This window comes from Nelumbo nucifera, chromosome 3, assembly GCF_055504915.1.
Source record: "Nelumbo nucifera cultivar China Antique chromosome 3, China Antique-T2T, whole genome shotgun sequence".
Taxonomy (NCBI): domain Eukaryota; kingdom Viridiplantae; phylum Streptophyta; class Magnoliopsida; order Proteales; family Nelumbonaceae; genus Nelumbo; species Nelumbo nucifera.
This window is the reverse complement of record NC_142651.1, coordinates 31,416,739-31,433,536: the sequence shown is the minus strand read 5'-3', so window position 1 is coordinate 31,433,536 and position 16,798 is coordinate 31,416,739. Positions and strand designations below refer to the sequence as shown.

Below are 16,798 nucleotides of genomic sequence, written 5' to 3'. Positions count from 1 at the left end.
GTTAGGTCTAGCTCAGATCTACACCAAACCCACAAATAATGCATACAATAGGATGCTCAAATTTGGATTATATCTAGCTATGTCTACATCAACATCAGATCATGAAATCTCTAAATCCACATCCATAACTGATTATTATGTTGGATTTCGAATTTCATCGACAACAATCTTATTGTGTTTTAAAAGGAACTAATTATTTTTAAAGTATATATGTATAACAATTAAAAAATGCATATAAATATAAAATATTAAATTTATTAATTATAAGTTTTATATAATTACACACAATATCCATATGTATGCATAATTATACTACATATATATGAAATAATAAGTTTTTATTACATGCGGATTTTAATTAGATAGGATGGGGTTAAATCCGCATCCAACCTCATTATTAATCAAATTCAAATTATAACATCCAAATCTAGGATTATTAGATTCTAAGTCTACTTGGGTATCAAATTAAATATGACCAAAGTTAAGCAACCCCTAAGCTCAACTTGGAAGTTGATATGCGTGTATATATTATATATTATTTAGATAACAATTTTATATTAATATATAGATAAAAATGTTATATATTATTTTATAATAGACTAAAATTAAATAAAAATTATGATTTATAAAAATCATAATTTTATAATTAACACAGGAAAGTCTGTCCATGTCCTTGGCCCAAACAAATATTATTATGCTTGAGGTGTGGGTTAGACTAGGCTAGACAACCTTAAAAATTGTTAATTGTTAATGCACGCTATCAAAATATTTCCTGAGGTCTTTTATTTTTTGTGTTCAATGAGCTACACAGTGCATGGGAATAGCCCATCCCCCATACCTATTTACAAAAAAATAGTAACATTTAATTATTGATAATAAAGTAAAATAAATAAAACAGAACACTAATAGATAATATGGAAAAAAGAATTATTTTATTAAATAATTAGCAATACTTTATTATTTCTGTTAAAATTATTAATATAATTAATCTAAATTAGTAAATTATTTTCTTAACAAATGATTAAAATAATGATTAATTGTTTTAAACAACACTGCATTCCTTCTTTAGTTATAAGTTTCAATTGTTTCACTTTCCTTTGATAAACCACTTTTATCATCTCTTACCTTTCATTTTTCTTTAATCATTAAAATATTAAATATGTTTCTCAGCCTTGCCCTCTCACTCCTAACATGTAGCATCATCTCTCTCTCTCTCTAACTTCTTTTCCCACATTGACTGATGGTACACCTAACAAATCAATCAAGGTTATTATATATATATATATATATATATATATATATGTGTGTGTGCGCCCCACATATATATCCTAAACATCTTTCTTTATTTTATAAAGAGAAGTACGGACAGGCCTAATGCAGATTTCTGATTTTTACTACAGAACTATAAACATTCAAAAGGTCAAAAACCCATACTCTGCACCTAATACCCACCCCTGAATTGGCATCAATTTCGAGCTGGCACTTACCCCAAATGTACTTTGAACCTACAAATTCTAACCCTGGACTGAATTGTCATTCTCTCTATTTTATTTTGCTAGGTTGACCATTGTAACCAACCAAAATATAAAATATTTTCAAACTTGGTTTTATACTATTATGGGTCGGTTTTGGTTGGCCTAGTAACAAACCCAACGGTGTCAGTTCGGTTGGAACAAATAGGTAAAACCAAACTGACCCGAACCATGTACAGCCCTACATCTCAGCATGAAACTAGGACCGACCATGTCTGAGATGTGTGAATACAGAACATGTTGCAACGTCTTGGAATGGCTAGATCCAAACCTTCACATATGGCTAGTATAACTTTGGGCAGGTTTGGGTTAGGCTTTTGCCAAAATTTAGGCTCTTGAGATGCTCTCATTCCATCTAGAAAGTGTTGCAGGGTGTTTCTCATCTCAATCCTTCTTTGGGATGATCACTTCTGGAGCTTGAATTTGAAATTTTTAATTAAAATGTAACTAGGGTTTCTTTTTTGAATTTCTAACCAGTCTAGATTCAAAATTGAGCTCGATGGGACTGCTTTGGACCTCCCTATTCCTTGGTTTGGCACAAGAAAGGGTGGCAATTTTCAACCCAACCCGCTAACCCACCCAACCCAACCATTAATTGATGGATTGGGTTGTATCCATTTAATTCCGGGTCACTGCGGGTTGGGTAACCCGTTATCTTTGATGATATTTTGACTCACTGGTTCCATACCCTAAATTATTCACACTGTACCCCCTCTCTCTCTACAGATCACTCGCATTTTCCCAACCAGAATATCATCCATCATGTGTGCCAGTGGGATCTTCTCCATTACCCATTTTGAGGTCTTGATCGGTGACTTTGAGCCATTTCACACGAAGAAGAGATCGCATCTTGCATGTGAGAAGGAGCCAATGGATCCACCACCACCATAGATTAATACTTCAACTATAGTACCTCTGTTTTCATCCGAGAACCGGAGGAGTAAAAGGATTGATGAGCTAAAACTTGGATAATTACGAGACTTAGATAACAACACCACAAATCAAGACCTCAGCTGTAGTAAGAACTGGAGGGGGTAAAGAGTTCACATCTCCACCCCACAACGTCTCATAGCACATTCCCATAGTGTATTGTAAACATCTTCTAATAATAGTATCAGAATTGATGATGTCATCATCAAGAGATGTTCCCAATACACGGTGGAGATGTGCTGTGAAACGTTGTGGGGCGGCCCCTTGTGGAACGGAGATGTGAACTCGGGGGTAAAAGGCCCAATGAGCCGGAGCTCATATAATTTTGTGGCTCATTGTCAGTGACGGGTGGGAACTCTCTGACTTTACGATTGTGGACAGGCATAAATTATCACTTGTTTCTCTCAAAAATTGAGCCCAAAAAGTGTCTGGTGATTATTCCCAAAGATAGAATTAATAACTAAATTCTATACGTTGTGCGCTAGCTTTCATCGTGTCCTTCTATTTTTTTTTTTATATTTTGTTATGCTTTTTGTAATTTTGTTGGCTTGTTTTTTCATTTTTTGTGTTTTCTATAATTTTTGTTTTATTATTCTTATAATTTTTATTTTTTCATCTTTTTATGTTTTAATGAATTGGGTTAAGACAGATTTGGGTTCAAACCAACCCATTTATTTTTCTCTAAATAGGTTATTAATAGATTGAAGCTCAACCCGAACCTAAACCATCCAAACTCACCCAATTGTCACCCCTACTTGGAAACCATTCTATAATACATATACATTTCTAGTGCACTGAAATTTGGAGAAGGGTAATGCCTGGCATCATTTATAACCTAGGTTCAATCTTGTGAGATTGTGAAATTGCTTATTAGAAGTGGTAGTTACCTACCGCTCACATTGGAGTTGTTTCCGTCCATCCCAGTCATTGTCTTCATACCGGTTGCTCCATTGAGCAAGAAAAGCATAATGCAACTGAAGGGTTGTGCTTTTGAATCTCAAAAAGGAGAGTCAAAATGGGGTATCCATAAATCCCAGACCAATAAATGAATGTGCAAAATCAATCTCGAACCAAAGGCTTGTAATAACAAACCCAATTCCCTAAATGTATTAGGTAATTGCAAACAAGTTCAAAGGTGCTGATTTCTAGTAGGTTGTAGCGGAGACTTGGAGTCGAATTAAGGTTCAAAATTTTGTTATTCAATATGTATCATGAGTGGGTTATTGATATGTCTATTTTAAGGACAAAAATATGTTTGTTTTACATGTTAAATTAACTCATTTTCCACCCCTGAAATTTTAAAACAAAAAAAAAAGAAAAAGAAAAATAAAACATGTGTGGTTCAGAATATCGATACACCTCTTCCAACGTATTGGGTGTATCAATATTTTGAACCTTGTGTTGAATGTTGCCTTCACTACCCCTGTTGTGTAGCCCCATGGAACCGATAATAAAAAAACAAAATTAAAATTCCAGAAGTGTTTATACTTTCTTCATGGTAATTTTAACTTTATATTTATTGTGATCATTGTTCACAATATCAATAAGATCTGGTGAAATTTCCACCATTTTGCTAGATGGCGGTATGAAAATTTTCAAGGATTTTTTTTTTAATATCTTTGATAGTTTGTTGATATTTGGACAATATTTTAGATTTCATTACTAGATTATATATTTAAAATTGAAAATTTTAGAATGTTATTAGAAACTTTTCAATTTTTCCCTAAATTCATCATAATTTACAAAATTATTTCCTAAAAGAACAAATAAGCATTCGATGATTGGCTTACCATTTAAATATAATTCAATGGAAGGCATACAACTACAAAAGAGGATTCTCGATCTAAGAAAAACATAGTAACAAAATGTTCAAACTCTTCAGTCTATGTTTGGTTGCAATACAAATAAATTTGCGCTGATGTAAAACCATGGCAGTGCATATGATTTGAGTGTAAATTCTGACATATTTTTGTTTCAAATTTTAGCTTATTTGTTTTGTTGCAGTACAATGAAGTAAATTAAGACATAACGTAGAATAAATTAAATCCAAAACAAAATTAAACTAGAATTTACATTTTTTACATGCATTTGTACTATTGCACTGCAACCAAACACAGCCTAAATGTGTGATTGTAGTTCTTCCCGTTAGGCCTGCAACCTAGACCAGGTTAGCCTAAAACCCTGACTTGCTTATTTTTAAGTTTGGGTTAGGGTTAGAGTTGAAAAATCCGTCTAACTTGGCTTATTTTTTATATGTATAATCAACGTTCAAAATATTGATACGCCTGATATGCTGATAGGGGTGTATCGGGTGTTTTGATACCTTTTTTTTTTATTTTTTTCAAAACTGGTTCAAGGGGGCCGATTTAGGACTCCTCCACCCTCTGAACCGGTCAAACCCCCCAATACACCCACTGTAAGGGCGTATCGGAGGAGTCCCGGAACGATACTTATCGGCCGATACGGACCGATACATATTGATACTTTGAACCTTGTATATAACTATTATATAAACATGCATTTATGTATACAATAACAATATTGTTATGGTAATGTTAAAACTAAATTGACATCAACCCTTGAGTGTACACAATGAGAGCACTCATGAGAGGTAAAGAAATCCGGTCAACCCAGCCTAGCCCAACCAAACACAAAAAACTTCGGTTTGGGTTAGAGTTGGGGTTCAACATCTTAAGTTATTTTATAGTTGACAACTTGATATCACCAAATTGCAAACCTTTTAATGATTCCTTAAAAAAAATATTTATTTTTTAAAATTTACAAGATCTCAGCAAAATTAATAAAATATCCCAAAAATTTCACCATATCTACAATGCATATCCATCAATATCAAAATTACTAATCATGATTCTAATCAATGTAATTGTGGATTTATGAGAGATTCCTTAATGTATTCATACCTATCAAAATCTTTCACCAACTCCATGCATATCAAAAAGCGTACGTGAAACAGAATTGCTGATAAGCTTTAGAATATCGATATGTTTGTTGTACCTTGGATTCATCGTTTTGCAAAATTAATCCAAAAAAAAAAAAACAATTTTGAAACTAGATAGCCAATTATTGAGATGCTGAATGGGACATTTTTTTGTAATTTGACATCTTTTCAGCATTTTGCGTTCAGCAACTTATCAAACACCTTAATATATCCACCAAAAAATAGTCTAACACCACGATGAAACATAAGTGGAAAACAATGAAATTACTTTTCAAGGCTAATTACAAGCAGAAAATTGTTCAATCTGAATTAAATTTAAGTAGAAACGAAAAGGTCGGAGCGAATAATACTTGAATAAATTCCATGTCAATAGACTGCGTAATCTTTATTCATACAAGCTCCGAACCTCGAAGCTAACATACATCAGTGAAACCTTAACCCTGTTCACTTGCACCATTTTTGTTTTTTCCTTTCGGTAATCAAGCTCACACTTAAAAAACCTTAGAAGTAGATAAATTGAACGAATATTTCAGCAATGTTTTCTTCCATTTTCTTTTTCCATTATTTTGTTAATTATGTTGCAGCGCAAGTCTGACCGTCCAAACTTCTGCAGAGCACAACCTTAACCCTTGAAAAATGTCAACCTTTCATGTTTCTGTTCTCTTTCTTAAGGCTCTACAGAGTAGCAGATGTCGTAGCTAACCCATTACTTACTGCTGCCATTGATTGCGGTTGTTACCCATCATGTTTGAACCTCGACCAACACCAGAACCTCCTCCATATGGACCACCTTGGGGATAATTAGGGGCACCGGCTCCATAACCACTGCCACCTCCTCGAGGACCTGCACCAGACATGCCGCTTGCAGCATATGGAGGGCCACGACCTTGAGGTGGATATGGACCACTGTTGTAACCTCCACCTTGGCCCCCACGATTTGGGTGGTTGTATCCCCCACTAGGGTTTCCACTCTGGGGATATCTGCTTGGTCCTCCTGATGGTCCACGAGGTTTACCATAGTGGTGGGTAGGCCCTGCAACAACTGGAGGCTGGGAGCTATGCATGGGCTGGTTAGGTCCTGGCCGAAGCTGAGGGTGCACTTGCCCTGTTTGCTGGATGGGGGGAAGGCGTGCATGCAACTGTGGGTGCTGTAGTTTCTGTCGCTTTGCTGTTTCTTCATGTTGACGCTGCTGTTGGCGCTTTTTCTTTGTCTGAAATTCATGGGATGACTCGTACTTGGGCAAACTGCGTAAAACACAATATAAATTATAGATCAAAACAATGCCATCTTAGCACACGACCAGGGAAGCAAGTCACAATTAAGATATAGGAAGAGCAGAGCAAAAGATGATTTGGCCTTTGGGAATCAAACCTCTTGGGATCACAAGGCAAGGGATCAGTCCAGAAATACTCCGCATCAAGCGCATCCTTGGCAGATATTCTCTATATTAAAAGGGAAATTCAAAAGAGTCAAATATTGATCATGCCATTAAATAGAAAGTTGGTAACTTTACCTTCTTCAAAAAAAATCTAGGGACAGGTATTGTATCTGATAAATGATACCTGAGATGGATCGAGAGTCAGCATTCTCTCGAGCAACTCCAAAGCATGACGATCAAAACTGGAAGATAAAAGGGAATGATAGTTGTGACAAGAATTTCTCAGACAAATAAATCATGTAAAGCCTCTAATGCAATTTAACAAAATAAAAAAAAAATGAAAATTTCATGCTAAATTAGATATCTGTTTACTTACTGTCTGAAGACCTCCCTGAGACGTCTCTTCATTGGCCTAGTTGGCTTGAAATTGTTATACCAAGGTATCTTCGAGACTCCAGGCCAGTTGACCTCATCTGGGGCTCCACACAACTCAAATATCTTGTTCAATTGATCTGGCTACAGTAAAAATGAAAACAACTTTTACCTAACACAGTGGCTTCCAGGCATGTTTAATACAGTATACACATCAGCAACAGGAACTATACAAGAGAAACCATAAATTCTTGGGGAAAAAACATACTAATGAAGGTAGGAGTAATCCAAAATAGGACATCCAGAATTCACATATTTTCAGAAGATCATTCTATAATAATAATAATTAATTTTTTGGTTGGTAATCTTTAACCTTGTTAATAAAGAGAAACAATGGTTTACATACAAAAACATGCCAAGCATCCCTAAAAAAAAACTGAATATTTGTCCCTTGCTTGGCCATAGCATCAGCCAAACAGTTTGCTGGTCAATAAACACAATGGAGATTGATTACTAATTCCCTCTTCAACACATTTTTTTGATAGCAAAAAAAAATATTAAGAAAAAACTGAGAATAAATAGTCAGGTCAAAAGATGACACCAAAAAGAAAACAGGAAAGAACTAAAAGCTAGGTATACAATCAACCCCTTCATGGAACCACTTGAAATTTTATTCTTGAATGTTTGACTGTCTTAGCATTCACATGATTTGATATTGGATCTTCCTATAATATTCAATTGGTTATTAAGAAAGAAGACTTTTTAAATAAAACTATACTAACATATGCACATCCAAAAGACCATAATATAACATAACATGCACTCATAGGCATTTCCCCAAGTATGTGAAGCAGCAACAAGTCCTCAGAGAAATGTGAGCATCATGTGGGTACAATTGGGTGGGGTATTAAAACAGACAAAACTCTGTTTTACACTTATATGATCAAATAGAAATGAAGTAATAACTTCTCCAAGATATCTTTAAAATATGGAGGCCATATATACAAAACTACTATTCCTGAATACTACAACAGTGTGGAGCTAACTACTTTCACCAATGGCCATGGAAATGTTCATTGCAATACAATGCGTTGGACCTAATTGGCTAATTGAATAGTAGTATTATACAAATGATGACATCACAAAATTAACTGAAGCAGACAACACAGAAGTCATCATCTAATATGTATATGATCATCTAGCAAATAGGAACAACTTAGTGGTACCGGAGTTTCTAGGAAAAAAAGTCCCTAAAGGTAGAAAAACTTTTTTTTCGACAATGGGAAACAGTTTTCACATTAAACAGAACAAAATGGTGAAACAGGATCATGTAGCCAACCCCATATAATTTTTTTTATAGGAAACGGTAACTTTCATTAGATAATTAATAAGATTACAGGCTTACTTAGACAATGGGAAACAGTTTTCACATTAAACAGAACAAAATGGTGAAACAGGAGCATGTAGCCAACCCCATATATTTTTTTTTATAGGAAAAGGTAACTTTCATTAGATAATTAAAAGGATTACAGGCTTACCACCCACAAAAAGGATGGAAAGAGAAAATCAAAAACTTACAAACAGGCCCAAAACAAAGCCTCCCTAGTAACTCCTTGCTTAGCTAAAGTGTCAGCCATTCCATTTGCTGACCTTCTTACCCAATTAAAGTGCACCCCAATCTCCCTTGCTAAGCTAATAATCTCTCTTAGAGGCTGTCTAAGAGACCACACTCCCAGGTTTCCAGTTTGCATCCACCCTATTACCAGCTTGGAGTCTCTTCCACTTCTAATTGCTGCAAGCCCCATTGTTTCGCCAATCCCAAACCTTGAAGTAAGGCCATTACTTCTGCCCTTAATGAGTTCCCCACCCCAATTGGGCCCAAGTAAAGGGCCAAAACTTTTCCTTCCTCGTTTCTGTACACACCCCCAACTCCCGACGGACCTAGATTACCCAAGGAGCTTCCATTAAAGTTTAGCTTCACCTTGAACTGAGGCAGTGGTACCCAACAATCTTGTACTGCAGGGGAGGAAGGCGAGGATATAGCTATAACACTCCAATTTCTAACTAAGTCCGCTGAGGAAAAATCCTTGAAGAGATGTACTTTCACAAGTGCTTCTTTGGATTTTTCTTGCCCTAGAAAGATCCTATTGTTTCTCTCTTCCCAAATTGACCATAGGATGGCAGCTCTTGTTATTCTCCACATTACCCTGCCCACTTTCCTTGGTTGTCGGAAGAAGCTAGAGTCAAAAAGGTTCAGCATACCTGGGGGGGGTTCCATCTGCCAATCCCATATAATTAGGACAAGGCTTGGATGATGATGGTGATAATTGGAAACACTTCACTGAAAATAGAAGATTATTAATTGCTACCAGACTTTATATGAATGGTTAAACTGGCAAGACTAAATAACAGAGTCAAAGTAATAAAGTTATTGTTTACAAAGCTTGTAACTCATATCTTCGTGTACAGTTCATAGTTTATTGAACGAAGGACAACCATCAAGAGTAACTGAAGAAAAATAAATATTGTTTTTCATCAGTAACAAAGAATTTTATTAAGATAAGAAAAGATAGTAAATTAAAAGATACAACTAGCAGCTCCCCCAGAGCCAGTCCCACCCTCAACTATAAATCAGTGAAGCCCAATACAATTGTTCCCAACAAACCCCTGTTTGGCTAGGGTGTCAACAAAACCATTTACTTATCCATTAACTGATTTAAAGGAAGACTCTATCTCACTTGCAAACTTTCTAATTCAGTGCTTGTCTATATATCCATCTCCCATGGCTGCTGTTTTTCAACCATCCCACCACCAACGTAAAGCAAGGTTCAAAATATCGATACACCCGCTACGCAGGTAGAGGCGTATAGGGCAGTATCGGTTGCTTTTTTTAGTCTGTCCACCCCCTGAACCGATCAAAACCCCGATACACCCTCTGTAGGGGCATATCAGGAGGCTCCCGATATGATGCGTATCAGCCGATACATGTCGATTTTTTAACCTTGATGTAAAATACCTCCAACCATCATTTTCCTTAAATTTAGATGTTTGGTAAGCCTTAGGCCTTGCAATAAAGCAACAATTTTGGCTGTTAGATAATTTCCATATCCCATGAGGCCCGAGAAAAAGCGCTATTATAGATCAATTTCCATCGCTAAAAACTCCAATAACTGAAGGTCTGGATTGCCCTGAAAACTGCCATCGAAGTTCAATTTTATCCTGTTGCTTCCTCAAGGAGCTCATTGCACTTGATGGATAGGCTTCAATGTGGAACAATGATGCTACCACTCCCCACTCTCTATCCATGTCATCCACTGAAAAGCTTTTGAAAATTTTCAAGGTTTTCACCCAATGGATTTGCTTCAAGGTGATGCTTTCATTAATTGCCTCCAAAGATCTATATTGTTTGTTAAACCAGTTATTCCTTTCCTCTCAAATTGTCTATAAAATTGCAGCTTTAGTGTCTCTCAACATCACTTTGCCTCTTGTTTTTAGCTGAACCATAAACCATAGCTGAACATCCCATGATTCTGAGTATCCCAAAGCCAATATGATAATACTTGACCAAGTCACAAAGCCAATATGACAATAAAGATGTACTATATAGCTATCTCTAGAAGCGAAATGCTAGGCAGAACCTCCCAAAGGTTGTAGTGTCTCAACAAAATTAAGGATTCAAGGTCTGACAAAAGGACTTCAACCCATCAACCTATAGCAGCATCTCCCAGAAAATGTCAGGGTACTTGTACAAAATGCTTCAATGTAATTCTGCATATTGTAATCCACTTGAGGCATAGATAGCAGATTCTATAACAGAAATCCTATGTGCACCCAGGAAAAAAGAAAAACAAAATCTTCTGGCAAAAATGGAACCATAAAACAAGTTCACAATACCGGGGAAAAAACAATAACTACATACATTGAGGGGAAGAGTACCTCATCTTTTCCAGGAAATATTGGTTTGCCATGCAAAAGCTCAGCAAAGATACAACCAACAGACCACATGTCAACGGCTGGGCCATACTTTGTGGTTCCGAGCAGCAACTCAGGAGGTCTGACAAAATCATTATGGCCTAAGAAAAATGTGCACATTCTCCGAAGGGCAAAAAGACAGTTATTACCATGGTATCCAAAATGGCATCTTTACCTATACCATAAAGTAATAACACGATTTGTAAGATGTCCATTATGGTCATTGGAAAACGACCGAGCAAGACCAAAATCTGCAAGCTTAAGATTTCCCTCATTGTCTATTAATAGATTAGAACCTGCAGACACAGATGCAAGACAAATATCAACCTATCGGCAAAAGCTTAAGATCCAAATCCAATAAATGATATAAATTGGCCGAATATCGACCTTTTATGTCACGATGTAGTACTTGATTAACATGACAGTAATGAAGCCCAGTCAATAGCTGCCTCATATAACACTGATAAGAAAGAGTGTTACTTTATTGCCAACTATAGGTGGACATAAGTTATAAAATTTCATTTTTAAAAGCTTTCGCTTATAATACCTTGATCTGAGGAACTGAAAATCGCATTCCAGGGCGATCAGCAAGACCCGTCAAATCATGATCCATGTACTCAAAAACCATGTAGATGCCACCTTTGTACTTGTTACCATCTTTACTCAAAAAATAAGATGAATATCAGAAGTTTTATTCCTCAAAATCATAATAATATACACCATACAAGGGAAAGTTCAAATTCAGGTAAACTACGTGACTGACATCAGATAATATGTGCAACAAAGAGAAACTATACAATTAATTGAAGCATCGATAAGATGGCAAGTAAATTAATGGTTGCAGTCATGAGCTGCAATAATCAAATTGCATGTAACATCAAACTACTCACCTGGTCTCCCTTGCTCATCCTTTTCAGGGCCTGGAAAACAACCATAAAGTTAATATCAAAATAAGAAGCACATAGATAGTTTATTTCTTGTGTGAAAGACAAGAAAATTTTAAAGAAATTCAGAAAGGAGAATGGCATGCCTGGAGATGTAACAATTTCCTTCAACTTAATTACATTCTCATGATGTAGCTTCTTTAGAATTTTAATTTCACGTATGGCAGTAATTGGGAACTGCATATAATAGTGAAATATCAGACATATTCCATTCTAAAATAAGAAAAAAAAATGATCTAATAACTTCACAACTGTCTGTAGCTTTTATCGTCAAAGTCTAAATTCATGATTGACAGATTTGACATATCACGAAATGAAAAATCAACAGAAAATAGGGACAAGAAGCATACACCCTCTCTTTCATTGTCCATTCGTATCTTTTTCAATGCAACAACTTCCCCTGTTCTGATTTCCCTAGCCATGTAGACTTGGCTGCAAACACAAAAAGATAAAAGTTTCTAAATTCATGAAATCTGACATAAAAGCAGCTGGAAAAAAAAATATTTCCAAGAGACCATGTTGTGAGATAATTTGGCAGTATTCCAAAACAACATACTATATTTTCATGAAATAAAAAGGATGCATTTACATGATAAAAAGAGATTTAAAAAAATAAAATGTAACACCATAATAACACACATCATAAAAAGAAACAAAACTTATGAAAGTGACAGATTAAGAAATGCTGGTGGCTCCAATACAAAATACAAATTACTCACTTTTCCAGGCATTTACAGACAGGAATAGGACAGGAAACTTCAAGTTACTTATCAAAATAAGACAAAAAATCTACAAATTCCAGTCGTATGCATTGTTTAAAAAACAACCAAACAGGATGTGCCGGATTCTGATTCTCTCCATATAAGCCGCCAAAAAAGTAAATAACTATCAAGGAACATCCTACAAATTGGGGAGAAGTTCCCACTACAAAAGGCTACCCTACCTATTATAATGACCAAAATATTAATTCAAAATTGGATATAAGTGCCAGCCTGTAGTAAGTTTATGTTAGTGAAAATTTTGTGCAGTGGGAGACAAATACATCAATATCTCTTTTATGTACCAGTCTGCAACCCTGAAGGATCCCTTAATGTTCTTGCTCAGTATTTTCAGTATATGTTATTTTCCTCCCACAATGAATTGGTATGATGATGGATAAATAACCCTTGCCGTATGTCTTCTGGAGGAATCTGTTTTGCCCTTTTCTTTTTGCCATCTTGGAAGGAGGCAATTAACTTCATAGTAGCGGATAGTGTTAAACTTAGACATTTGAGGACAAAACATAATTAAAGGAATTCTACACCAATGCGATTTCAAATTCAACTCCCAACACTTCATTGGAAACTAGAAGGCCTTAAGCTGTTCAGTTGTCAATGAAAGAGAACATTAAGGAAAAAGTTGCCTCACTTAAACCAAACATATTATCTTCACAAGAAAACCCTAACAGAGAGAACTAGCATCTGCTTCAACCTATAGAAAATTCAAGCAACAGAACAATCTCTGAGAAAATGAATATATACTTGATAAAAGTCAGAAACACTCTGCCCAATCCCGTTATTGGGTACCCAGAGCTTAATTTTGACAAATCAACTCATAGATGGACCGGTTGTTAGATTATCGAGTACATATAAGCACTTCCAACGATCTAAAATCAACTTCCCAAGGGAACAGACAAATCAGTAAAGGCGAATTGCAACAGATACAGTAATCTTACTTAGACAAGTAAAAAATCGGATTGTGTTTATTTCTTTCTACTTTTCCAACCTACCCATATGTTCCTTCACCAATCTGCTCCAATTTCTCGAAACAATCAACGCTTCGAGATCCCCATGACGGGGATTCAGTCAAATTGAGTTGCCCAGGGGCCGCTATAGACATGGCTCACCTTCTCCTGTACCGAATAAACGATAACGACAACTGCAAACATATGCAACTAAACATTTAAACAATAAAAAACTACGAATTATACGGGCGTAACTCGAAAACCTAATACAGAAGAAAGAGAACTCAATAATTCAGTAAGAAAAATAACACCCAGAATGAAAACAGGCTCGAATTGGGAATTGGGAAATCAAAACCGAAAGAAAAAAACGATAAATTAAAATAAGGGAAATATCGATAAAACGAAAAGGAAATTAAGGTTTATATGAAAGGGAAAGGAGAAGACTTACTTAGAATAGGTGTGTCTACGACGAGCGAAGGTAGTAAGGAAATTGATGTTTCCAAGCAAAACAGCCGAGTGATAGTGAGATCTTATCAGATAGAAGGAACAGGCATAACGCGCTGAGCCAGATGAAAGCAACCGCAACAAGTTAGGGTTTTTATGTGAAAAAGGAAAGGAGACTACTTAGCAGAATAGGTTCGTCGACAAACAAGCGAAGGCAGTAAAGGAAAAGGAAATCGAAGTTCCAAGGCAAAACAGTCGAGTGATGCCGTGATGGTGAGTTGTATTCAGATAAACGGAACGGGCATAACGAGCCGAGTCCAAGTAGTTTGGGTATCAAAACGGGCCCAGGCCAGTAGTGATCATGGACCGAGGCCGGCATTTGGGCCTATGATACAAAATTCTATGTTTAATATGTGATGGCATTTTTTTGGTGAAAATAAATAATAAATTTTATTTATATGTCATATTATATGTGTAAAATATATATGTTATAGTTTATATAAATATAAAATATTATGTACAATATATTATATGTATCATTATAGATAATAATAATATCATATAATAGAAAATGAAACATATAATAAAATGTAGGGAAAATTCCCGATCAGTACCATGTACTTTGGCTCGGAGTAACAATTTGGTCTCCGAACTTTAAAATGTGACAATCCAGTACTTGAACTTTCAAAATGTGACAATCCAGTACTTGTTGTTAATCAGTCCATTAATCAGCCGTTAAATGATATTTGAAAAGTAAAAAATGCACTTTGAGTGCCATCTAATTCTCTTTATCAACCATCCAAACGTTGACAAAAAACTGAACAATGCCAAATCCTATCCTCTTCTATTCAAAAAAGTTGGTGGTTATTTAGAAGAATATATAATTTGGGATTGTTCATTTTTTTTTCAATGTTCGGATGGTTGATAGAGAGAATTAGATGGCATTCATAGGGCATTTTTGACTTTTCAAATGTCACTTAACAGCCGATTAACAGACTAGTTAACAACAGGTATTGGATTGTCACATTTTGAAAGTTCGGGTACTGGATTGTCACATTTTGAAAGTTCGGGTTCTGAATTGTCGCATTTTAAAGTTCGGGAACCAAATTATCACCCGAGCCAAAGTACAAGGTACTAATCATGAATTTTCCCTAAAATGTAATAATATATTGTAGGTTGGGCTTAAAGTATTGGCCCTGATTGAACCAGGGTCTAAACACAAAACCTAGGCCCAAGCTCAAAATGAGTTCACATTAATGCTCCATAGGCACCTCACATGTACATCTTAGCGTGTGCATTGGGAGAATTTACATCAATACCCCATAGCACATCCCAACAGTGTATTGGGAACTTCTCCCAATGACAACTTTGGGAGATGTACTCAATGCATGCTAATTACATGACAATTTTGTTGTCGCATTTTTTTTCGTTTGCACTTCATGCATTTGTACTAGTGCAAATAAAATTATACTGCAACCAAACGCTGCCTTTGTGTCTGGTTCAACTAGGTTCCAATTGCCAACGGATAAAAGCCCGTTAACCTTAGCACAAATTTAAAATGCTAACTTCTAGATGAGAACCTTAGCCTGTTAACCTTTGTTCTCATTAGCAGGTGCTCATTAGTAGGTTCATGCTTCCCCACAGGATGCGAACTGTGAGACCAAAGTCTCGTACAACCCAACACTTAGGCTCTGTTTGGTTTGTGGGACCCCGATAGAAAAACTCGAGAAACCACTGTTACCACTTACCATCGACCACGAATTGAGGAGGCATGGGCCGAGAAAAATGAACCAACGACAACAGATAGAGGAGGGAGAGAACCAGTGCCTTCCCCGTTACCATCGCACCATTGTTACCATCGAACTAGCAAGGATCTACTTTCTTAGCAGATATGCTTTTCATCTTCCTCCCTTTCTTAGCGATCTCTCGTCTTCATCACCTTCTTTTTTCTATTCTTCCCGTCTTCCCACTCCTATCTCTCTCTCATTCCCTCATTTTCCCTCTCTCTCTCTCTCTCGCTCTCTCTCTTATCACCATTGCTTTCTCAACCCTACTTGCTTTACTTCAAATCCCAAGTTCATCCTCTATTATAGAATAAGTGTGAAGAAGCATATTTAGAGTGATAAAAATGACAGGACCACTACGCGGTGGTCAATTAAGCACTGGCAGAGGAAGGGGGACTGTCAGTGCCGGAGGACCTCTTCGGAGCTTCAGTCATGGAGTTCTCTATCTCTCCCTCCATCTTCCTCTTCTTTCTTCTCCCTCACCTTCTTCTTCCTATTCTTCCCGTCTTCCTCCCTTTCTGGCGATTTGCTTTCTCAACACTCCTATCTCTCTCTCATTCCCTCATTTTCCCTCTCTTTCTCTCTCTCTCTCTCTTTGATTGTCACTGTAGTCATGGAGCTCTCTTCTTCAGCTTACATGAATCTGGTGAAGAACCAGCTCGTAACAATGTTTTCCTATTATTTTCCCATATATAAAACTAAACAATGAAAAGGTAAATTTTTACACTTTCTCATCCCATCCCACCCAAATCTTCCCAC

At 36.2% G+C, this 16,798-nt stretch overlaps 1 protein-coding gene across 3 annotated transcripts; it reads right to left on the bottom strand.

The window, feature by feature from the left end:
- Positions 1-5,659: 5,659 nt before the first annotated feature.
- Positions 5,660-14,526, bottom strand: LOC104589846 (cyclin-dependent kinase C-1-like). Of its 3 annotated transcripts, none has more exons than XM_010248311.2 (13): positions 14,260-14,526; positions 13,857-14,005; positions 12,439-12,520; positions 12,175-12,265; positions 12,035-12,064; positions 11,692-11,801; positions 11,532-11,604; positions 11,320-11,440; positions 11,109-11,226; positions 7,177-7,316; positions 6,985-7,042; positions 6,794-6,864; positions 5,660-6,666 (listed from the first exon to the last, which is right to left on the bottom strand). In XM_010248311.2, exons 2-13 carry the CDS (start codon positions 13,964-13,966, stop codon positions 6,132-6,134), a joined length of 1,539 nt encoding a protein of 512 aa, XP_010246613.1. In that variant the 5' UTR covers positions 13,967-14,005; positions 14,260-14,526; the 3' UTR covers positions 5,660-6,131. The 3 variants fall into 3 exon arrangements, with proteins under 3 accessions (XP_010246613.1, XP_010246739.1, XP_010246681.1); XM_010248437.3 differs by having other exon boundaries at positions 13,857-13,979; positions 14,260-14,519; XM_010248379.3 differs by having other exon boundaries at positions 13,857-14,021; positions 14,260-14,474.
- Positions 14,527-16,798: the final 2,272 nt, after the last annotated feature.

Excerpts from the sequence above, each read along its gene's own strand:
- LOC104589846 (XM_010248311.2), bottom strand. The coding sequence starts at position 13,966 with ATGTCTATAGCGGCCCCTGGGCAACTCAATTTGACTGAATCCCCGTCA. Across the intron at positions 6,865-6,984 it reads TGACTCTCGATCCATCTCAG|AGAATATCTGCCAAGGATGC; the intron begins GTATCATTTATC and ends CTTTTAATATAG. Across the intron at positions 6,667-6,793 it reads TTGCCTTGTGATCCCAAGAG|TTTGCCCAAGTACGAGTCAT; the intron begins GTTTGATTCCCA and ends TGTTTTACGCAG.